General features: G+C 33.8%; 1 protein-coding gene across 1 annotated transcript; it reads left to right on the top strand.

Annotated features, from left to right (window-relative positions):
* Positions 1 to 3,191: 3,191 nt before the first annotated feature.
* On the top strand, positions 3,192 to 4,874 carry LOC133311463 (CBL-interacting serine/threonine-protein kinase 14-like). The gene has a single exon (XM_061512515.1). The coding sequence runs from the start codon at positions 3,374 to 3,376 to the stop codon at positions 4,688 to 4,690; it is 1,317 nt and encodes a 438-aa protein (XP_061368499.1). The 5' UTR covers positions 3,192 to 3,373; the 3' UTR covers positions 4,691 to 4,874.
* The last annotated feature ends 5,452 nt before the right edge of the window (positions 4,875 to 10,326 follow it).

Raw genomic sequence — 10,326 nt, 5'->3', positions numbered from 1 at the left:
TTTTTATTTATTTTATTTTATTATTTTGTTATTGCTGCTAGCTAGACTAGTATTTGAATTTGTTTGACTCTTGGCAGTTTCCACAAGCCTAGCAAAGTGAATAGAGGTAGTTTTAGGTGGTTTCTATTTTCATGCATTGTGGCTTTCATGTGTAATTATTTATTTAATTAGAGTTTTGATTAATAAAACATAACAGTTGAAATTATTAGTTTGGCACTGTGTGCAAGCAAGAGGTCAGGCTTCCTCAGTAAAGCCACCATTTTTATTTCTTTTTGCTTTGCCATCTCTTTGTTTTGTCATCCTTGTGTTACAAAAATAGCCAAGATAGGGAAGAAAACCCAAGAAAAACCCTTGTACGTACCAGAGTGTTACGAATTTTTTAGTTTTTATTTTATTATTTTGTGATTGTTGCTAGACTAGTATTTGAATTTGTTTGAATAAGTCTTGGTAGTTTCCACAAGCCTAGCAAAGTGGGTAGAGGTAGTTTTAGGTGGCTTCTATTTTCATGCATTATGGCTTTCATGTGTAATTGTCTATTTAATTAGAGTTTTGATTAATAAAACATAACAGTTGAAATTATTAGTTTGACACTGTGTGTAAGCAAGAGGTCAGGCTTCCTCAGTAAAGCCACCGTTTTTATTTCTTTTTGCTTTGCCATCTCTTTATTTTGCCATCCTTGTGTTACAAAAATAGTCAAGATAGGGAAGAAAACCCAAGAAAAACCCTTGTACGTACTAGCTTGGTATCAGATCACAGACATGGATGAATGTGTGGAGAGATTGGAAAATGCAATCCAGTCATTGTCAGAACAATTTAAAGAGATGTTCGCTCAACTTTCCAATTGGTTGGATGTTATGGCCACCACACCAACACGTCAGAAAGGGAATAATTCTGGAAGTAGCTCCCATAATGCTTCAGAATCGCACGCAACATACGCTCCCAAGGTGGTCAAGTTGGATTTTCCGCGATTCAATGACAATAAAGACCCAACTAGTTGGCTATGCCGAGCTGAACAATTCTTCCAATGTCATCACACCCCAGAAGAAGAAAGAGTTTCACTAGCATCTTTCCATTTCACAGGAGATGCTCAGTTGTGGTACCAATTACTCATCCAAGACCATTCCCATATCACTTGGTTGAAGTTTCAGGAAGAAATACTGCAACGCTACGGTGCCAATCAATTTGTTGATTTCTTTGGAGAATTGACCAAGTTGGAGCAACATGGTACGGTGCAAGAATACCAAAGCCAATTTGAGAAATTGCTCTCCAAGTTTGGACGATTGGAGGTGTCAAGGCAGGAAAGTTGCTTCATAAGTGGGCTCTCTGAGACTCTTCGGGCAGATGTGCAAAGCAAATCGACCCACTTCCTTATCTAATGCTATTGGGCTTGCCAAGATGTATGAGGCGCGGAATACCCAGACCTCCCCAAATACCACAAGTCCAACCCTTTCCCTCATGAATAACCCAACTCGAAGCGAAAATCCATAGGTCAAACGATTATCCTTTGATGAAATCTTGGAACGAAGACGGAATGGCTTATGCTTTCGTTGTAATGAGACTTATGTACTGGGTCGCCGTTGTAAGAAGTTATTCGCAATTCACGCTATCATGGAGGGTAGCGACGAAGAAGCTGATATGGAGCTCGAAGAGGAGCTGCCCGACAGGTGAAAATAAAATAAAAATAAAAGGAATTACTCTTAGGGACAAGAGTAATTTTTAAGGAGATGGAATGTTACGAATTTTTTAGTTTCTATTTTATTTTATTTTATTATTTTGTTATTGTTGCTAGACTAGTATTTGAATTTGTTTGAATATGTCTTGGGAATCTCCACAACCCTAGCAAAGTGGGTAGAAGTAGTTTTGGGTGATTTCTATTTTCATGCATTATGATTTTTATGTGTAATTGTCTATTTAATTAGAGTTTTGATTAATAAAATATAACAGTTGAAATTATTAGTTTGACACTGGGTGCAAGCAAAAGGTCAGGCTTTCTGTAAAGCCACCATTTTTATTTCTTTTTGCTTTGCCATGTCTTTATTTTGACATCCTTGTGTTTCAAAAATAATCAAGATAGAAAAGAAAATCCAAGAAAAACTCTTGTACCTATTATACATATTTTTATATGTTATATAAATCATACTAATTAGGTCTCAACGCCCATTACATCAATCACTTTTTGACGTGGTACTCCCGTCATTTTAAGCCATTTATTTTCTGTGTAATGTATTGCTTTAGTGCACACGTAAGAAGAAAAATAAGTGGTACTCTCGGTGCATGATAGATTATCCTATCCTGTATGATTTAACATCTGCCGCATTGATTAATTTTAACGTTAATATTAGTGTATAATAATAAAAATAATAATGACAACACAACTAATACAATGCATACAAAATGATACAATGTAACTGAATTATTGTTTGGTGAGTTTATCCACGAATCGCTCAAGAGAAATCGCTAAAGTTCCAACAATTTCTTATTTAAAGAAATAAAAACAAAAAAACATTATTTTATAAAAATATATGTAAGCTTCTAACATGATAATTGATAAGTGCTTCGTCTCAGGCATGTGCATGTTCATGTTCATATTCAGACAGAGTGTACAGTCGTACGATGTCTATCCTTATCGCTTGCCTGTCCATTTACCATTGATTCTGTTGTCGATACTCTGTGTCTCACTCACGCGCCCTTTACACCATAAACACCAATTTCAGAATCAAACCGTGTATACGGCAGTCATTCAGCTCAAACGTGTTTTCGTACTTATTACCGATGTTGTTTTTTTTTTTTTTCCTTTATATATATATACGGACATCAATTATCTTGCACTAATTATCTCTCTGAAGATAATTTGACTTTCGAATATCCTTATAAATTTTGATTTTTTTACGCTGGCTATGCAATTAATTTTAAATAGAAAATTAGTGACTGTTAAAACTATTTATTTCTTCCAAAGATGTATTGAATGATAATTGAATTCAAATTCTCTTCCTATTCATGTGTGAATCGAGTGGTTCGTTTTAACCATGCTATTACTGTGACAGTATATTATTATTATTATTATACCAACATCACCAAATCTGGTTATATTAAAAAATAAATAAAGAAAAATAAAAGGTTGAAATTGAAAGGGTAGTCATCATCTTTAAATAGCCATTCTTTACAAGCCTCTTTAACACAACATTGCTTGCTCCTCTTTTTCTGTAACAAAAACACTTCAATTAAGTCCCAATTCCTTCTAGTGTGTGGCTCTTGTTGTTCCTTAATAAACAAGCAAAGCCAGTTAGCTAGGAAATCTACAAAATTATTAATCACTGTTGCAACCCCAAACCCAAACCACCCCCTTTAGTTCAGTTAGTTAGTTGCAACAACCATGAGTGAAACACAGAACGACACCGTTACAGAAACAGAAACAGAGACAGCGTTGTCGACGACAAAGGACGAGGTGGCACCGGTTGTCGTTTTGTTCGGTAAATACGAGCTTCGGAGGTTGCTGGGAGTTGGTGCATCCGGCAAAGTCTACCACGCGACGAACTTGGACACTGGTCAGAGCGTGGCGGTGAAGGTTGTCAGCAAGCACAAGGTTCTCAACGGTGGCTTCGCCGCCAACGTTGAACGCGAGATCTCAATCATGCGCCGCCTCAACCACCCAAACATCGTTAACCTCTTCGAAGTCCTAGCCACCAAGACCAAGATTTACTTCGTCATGGAGTTTGCCTCCGGCGGCGAGCTCTTCAGCGAGGTCGCCGACAAGGGACGCCTGACGGAAGACCTAGGCCGGAGATATTTCCAGCAGCTAATCTCCGCCGTCAAGCACTGCCACTCCCAAAGCATCTTCCACCGCGACCTCAAGCTCGACAACCTCTTAATCGACGAAAACGGGAACCTAAAAGTCTCGGATTTCGGGTTGAGCGCAGTGGAGGATCAGATCCGACCCGACGGGTTGCTCCACACTGTTTGTGGGACCCCTACCTACGTGGCACCTGAGATTCTCGCGAAGAGAGGTTACGATGGTGAAAAAGTTGACGTCTGGTCATGCGGCGTCGTTTTGTACGCTCTCACCGCTGGGTATTTACCCTTCAATGACTACAATATTACGATCCTGTACAGAAAAATTTACCGCGGTCAATTTCGCTGCCCAAAATGGACGTCCAATGATCTGAGAAACCTCTTATCACGTTTGTTGGATCCGAATCCACAAACGAGGATAACGGTAGATGAGATTCTCCAAGACACGTGGTTCAAAACGGGTGGATACCGGCCCGACCGGGTTTTACTTAAGCAACCCGAGTGGGAGGAGGCTCGAACCGGGTTCAAGTCTTTGAACGCGTTTGATTTAATATCGTTTTCAAGCGGGTTGGACATGTCGGGTTTGTTTTCTGACCCGAGTGTGTTGGATACCGTGGAACGGGTCGTTTCAGGGGAGGAACCGGAGAGGATCATGGAGAAGGTGGAGGAGGTAGCGAACGGTGCAAGATTTACGGTGACGAGGAAGGGGAATGGAGGTGGGGCCAAGTTGGAAGGGCAGGATGGTAATTTGATTGCTCTCGTTGTGGTTTACCGGTTAACGGATGAGCTTGCGGTAGTTGAAGTGAAGAGTAATGAATGTGGCGCACAGTTTTGTAAAGATAAATTGTGCCCTCAACTTCTTGAATTAGCTCATAAACAGATAGCGCCGGTCTTCCGGTGACTTCTTATTTGATTTATCAAATTGCAATCAATTTTGGTATCTATCTTTTTTAGGGTGCGAATATCTTAATCGAATCTATTTATTGTTGAGTATATTTATAAATGTTAACTTAGAAATCGAACTACGGCAGCATCAGACCAAATTTAAGATTTGGTAGTGATGTATCTTCTATCAGCATTGAATTTTATCTCATTTTTTTCACAGACAAGCTTCTAACAACCTATATATATATATATATATATATATATATATATATATATGGAGAGAGATCATTTGACTCGAGAGTAAGACTTATAAGTCTTACTCTCCATCCTAACCGTTGATTTTCGTCTATCCAACGGTTATAATTTAGGAAGTTATATTAATTAATTAATTATTAATTATACTATTAATGACAACCGTTGATTTCTGTCCATCAACGGCTGGGATTTGGAGTAAGACTTAAAAGTCTTACTCTGGAGTCAAAAGAACCCTCCCCTATATATATATATATATATATATATATATATATATATATATATATATATATAGTAAACACCCTTTTTAGTCTCTGGCAATATCTACGAAGTCCTTTTCAGTCTCTGGCAATAAAAAAGGATCAAATTGGTCTCTGAAAGTACAAGAAAAGGGTCACTCTACATATTTGGGAGTTGACATAAGGACTAATATGACCCTTTTTTGTAATTTCAGGGACCAATTTGATCCTTTTTTATTTTCAGCAGGGACTAAAAAGAGTGTTTACTCTATATATATATATATATATATATATAGGGTTTGGTATTTGTCATTTTAAATGATATAAGTTATGTCATTTTAGGAGAGAGATAGACACAGAAACATGAAAATCATGGGAGAGAAAAAGTGAATGATTTTTTTTAATTTAAAATTGAAATAAATTTTTTTTCTTGTCTGTCTCTCTCTTAAAAGGACAGAGTGTTATGTGATTTAAAATGACAAATATTTTTTTCACACACATATATATATATATATATGGAAAAATGTTTGTCATTTTAAATAACATAATGTTATGTCATTTTAAGAGAGATATAGACATAAAATATAATTTTTTATTTAAAATTTAAATTAAAAAAAATCACTCACTCTCTCCCCATGATTTTCACTCTTTGTGTCTATTTCTCTTCTAAAATGACATAATTTATATCATTTAAAATGACAAACACCAAACGCATATATATATATATATATATGGGTTCGCTTTTTCTAAAGTCAATGTAGATAACTTATCTACATTGAGCTCAAAACAACATCGATTCAAGGCGGAAATCAAGGTATTTTTATAATTATAATTTATTTCAAGGTTATAATAGTCTTTTTTATTATAATTTTTTAACTCAAAACGACGTCGTTTTGAAAGTGAATGTAGATAACTTATCTACATTCACTTTAGAAACATTAAAGCATATATATATATATATATATATATATATATATATATATATATATATATATATATATATAGGGTAAAATTAAGATTTATCTTCAAAGATTTGCCTTATTTAAACTGAAGAGATCAATATTTGCTAGGCTAGCTACAAGAGTATTTGTTTTTTTTTTTTTTGGTGTGCGTGTGTGGGGGGTTTATATTCTTATTCTACCTACTTGTTGAGAGTGCTTATCATCTAATCCACTTAAGTGAATTGTTTGTAAATCTCCAAACATATGATTATGAATACTGAAGGAAGAGAGTTATCGCACATGTAAGTATACATGATCAAGAAGTATTAGTGTGTGAGTATGAGTTTATATAAGGGTTTTATGTTTATTATGTAACATAACACAACTTTACTTTTCTACACACACATTAGAGAGGTGGGATCCACATGTTTTTCTTTCTCTTTCATCATTCCACTTTCTCTCTCACTTTTGTTGTGTGTTGAAAACAAAATTTAAGTTATGTAACATAACATTAATAAAACCTTTTATATAATAATGTATTCAATGAAGTTTCTCACGATCAAATGAAGTATCATGAACTAAGAGAAGAAAAGCAATTGAACTAAGTATAAAATTGATATGCTGCAAAAATTAAATTACTGATTCATAGAGAAAAGGTTTTATTGATTAATGAAGCACCAGATCTGAACTACTTTTAAATATCTTATTTTTTATTAAAATTTTCAAAATCCACTACAATATCTTTATCAACTAACTAATTCACTATAGCGGTTCTGCACTTTCCTGTGACAAAATGCTAATTTGATCATGAAATGCATTATTCCTAATGACATTCACTCTCAAATGTAATGAACGTCCTAGATATAAGTTATCTGTGATTGATTATTCGGATCAAATTTCGATAGGAATGTGTTCTGACGAAAATTTTGACGGAAATTATTTCGAGGGAAATGTTTCATTTGAAACTTTCGACGAAAATTAGATTCTCTAAAGAATTTTGACTAAATATTTTTTTCGTCAAAATGTTTTTTTTGTCAAAAAAATTTACGGAATTTTTTTATAGAAATGTGTTTCGTTGAAAATTTTGATGGAAAAACTTGACGAAAATATTTAGTTGAAAATTTTCGATGGAAATGTGTTTCGCTAAAACTTTCGATGAAAATTTTTTTTTGTCTAAAAATTTAACGAAAATTTTTTCGTCGAAATTTGAAATCTGTAAAAAATTTCGATGAATTTTTTTGCCGTCAAAATTTTTTGATGACGAAAATGTTTCCGTCGAAAACTTTTGCCGAAATTTAAAATCTGTAAAGAATTTTGATAAAATTTTTTGCCGTCGATATTTGTTGCCGTCAAAATTTTTTGATGACGAAAATGTTTCTGTCGAAAACTTTCGCCAAAATTTGAAATCTGTAAAGAATTTTGATGAATTTTTTTGCCGTCAAGATTTTTTAATGACGAAAATATTTCCGTTCAAAACTTTCGCGAAATTTGAAATCTGTAAAGAATTTTAATGAAATTTTTTGCCGTCGAAATTTTTTGATGGAAATGTGTTTCGTCGAAATTTTCAATGGAAATTGTTTTGAGGAAAATGTTTCATTTGAAACATTCGACGAAATTTAGATTCTCTAAAGAATTTAGACAAAATATTTTTTCTGTCAAAATTTCTTATCGAAATATTTTTGTCAAAAAATTTTACGAATTTTTTTTACAGAAATGTGTTCTGTTGAAAATTTTGATGGATATATTCTTTATCAAAAAACTTGACGAAAATATTTAGTCGAAAATTTTTTATAGAAATGTGTTTCGCTAAAAATTTCGATGAATTTTTTTTTTGTCAAAAAGTTTAACGAAAATGTTTTCGTCGAAAACTTTCGCCGAAATTTGAAATCTGTAAAGAATTTTGATGAAATTTTTTTCCGTCAAAGAATTTCGATGAAAATGTGTTTCATCGAAAGTTTTTATGAATATATTTTTTTGTGAAATATTTTAACGAAATTTAGATTCTGTAAAAAAATTTGACGGAATATTTGTCAAATATTCCGTCAAATTTTTTTAACGATATGTTTTAGTCACAAATTTTAATGAAAATATTTTTCGTCAAAAATTTTTGCGAAATTTTTTTTGAAAATATTTTCCATAAAAAAATTTGACGTAATTGTTTTACGTTAAAACTTTTCTTTTAATGTAATTGTGATTTTTTTTCACATAATGGGTATGGGTCAAGTTTTGGGTCAGTGGGGCAATATTAAAACGAGTCAGGTCTAAAACTGACCCAAATAAAAGTGGGTCAGTATTTAAACCAGTTCAAAAAAATATGGGTATTTATGGGTCGGGTCAAGGTCGGATCAATGGCAGGGCAAGTTAATCAGTTTTTTTGCACACCCCTAATTATTCCTAATCAAGCCAACACAGTGCTCAAGGTGATTTCAGATGTTGTTTTCCAACAATCAATCCTCAATTTCCTCATTCCAATTGGCCAAATAAGAAGATAAATGTTCTTCAAACAATCCTTGAACAAATTGATAAAGGGTCATAACAAGATTCAGACTCAATTATAAGGTATTTGTGAGTGCATTCAGATATGGATCAAAAGTTTAGCTTTCCATAGATTTACGGTACAAATTCACAAACTGAATCAAACATTCCATTATATTACTCAAATTCAATGGTTACAAAAACTGAAAAGTAAAATTAAGATGAAGAGAAGTTGAATCTACTATAAGAACTTCAATCAGAAGTTTCTTCGGGGACGTTTGGTTGAGGAGAAATTTTTTGAATACTAGGGAAATGGTTGAAAAGTGAGTTTGGTAAGAAAATGTAAAAAAAGTTATCTGGTTGATCGAAATATTACCAGGGAAATTTATTTAAATTTGCAAAATCTATGTTAGAGAGAAACTTCGCACCTGTTTTTTCACTTCCTCAGTTATCTCAAAATACCACATCTCAAATGGCATTCTGTAACAGTGAATTTCATCCAAAAATCAACGCAAAAGTCATTTCTTCATCTATCCTATTTGTCTAGTATTTTTTTCAAAAACCTGAACTAAACGTGATATTTTCCAATATCCACTTACACTTTCCCATCAATCCCAAAATAAATCTTCTACCAAACACTACCTTCAAGCTTTCCAATTAGAAAAGTTGCACAAAGGAAGAGGAAGAAGGAAGAAAGTTGTAGAGAGTAGGTTCTGATTATTGGGAAACTGAAATTTTTAAAATTTTAAATTTTTAGATATTATCGTAAACTGAATGTAAAAATCATATTTTAAAAATTGAGATTTTCAGACAAATAAAAATTTCTTATGTACCAAATGCTTCCTAAAAACTAAGAAATAACTGTTTCTCTCTCTAGCTACAGTAAATTCAAAAAGTAGTTGAAATGTAAAAAATGATAAAAAGCCCTTGACCGCTTCTAATCCTATTTATAGCATCAGTCTTCTATTCAAATTTCAAAGTTTCACCAAATAAGAGGGCAAAAATTTCGTACTAGTGTTAATTTGTAAAAGTATCTCCACGCTGAAACACATCCGTAAATATTGACGAGAGTAGAGCAGTCAAACACGTAGGGTTGACTGACGTGACCAGTCCCGCCACATACATCGACGTGATCAGCAGCCACATAGGATCCAATTCACGTGTCTGCATGAATCCCGCCATTTGGTCTGACTCATTTGAGTCCCCGCCATATCAATTGGCGAGACTATTGCAATAAATCAATACCCATTGAAAAGAAGGGCGATCATGATATATTTATCAATTCCAACTCTCACCCACTTTTTTCAAGTCTGTCTTCAAACAAATTAAAAAAAAAGAAAAAAGAAAAAGAGTAATCCATGCAACAACTCTGAAAAACAATTTAACACGCCAGAGACCAAACCAAACCAAACAAAATTATAAAAAAATTGGTACTTACCCAAAGGTGGCTTTCTGTTATTGGACGAGGATCGCCAATGACCCTCACCTTGTTTTTTTCTCCAATTAGCCATGCCCCAGATGAAAAAGGGTAAGACCCAGAAGAAGAAATTTGAAAACTTTGCTTGCAAGCAGTGCAGAGCCACAAAAGAAGAAATTTTTTTCCAAACTTTGGCGGATTCCAGGAATTCCCTCAACAGAAAGAGAGAGAGAGAGAGAGAGACAGACAGGTGTATATTATTGTACAGGGACACAAAGATATAAACAAAAAAACGATGGTGTGAAAAAGTAAGAAGAAGAAGAGAATG

The sequence above is a fragment of the Gastrolobium bilobum genome, unplaced genomic scaffold (assembly GCF_033153095.1).
Source record: "Gastrolobium bilobum isolate Gb01-03AN ecotype WA unplaced genomic scaffold, APGP_CSIRO_Gbil_v1 utg10537, whole genome shotgun sequence".
NCBI classification, from domain to species: Eukaryota; Viridiplantae; Streptophyta; class Magnoliopsida; order Fabales; family Fabaceae; genus Gastrolobium; species Gastrolobium bilobum.
This window is presented reverse-complemented; position numbering and strand designations above follow the sequence as displayed.

What these genes read in the sequence shown, in the direction of transcription:
- LOC133311463 (XM_061512515.1), top strand. Translation starts at nt 3,374, where the DNA reads ATGAGTGAAACACAGAACGACACCGTTACAGAAACAGAAACAGAGACA.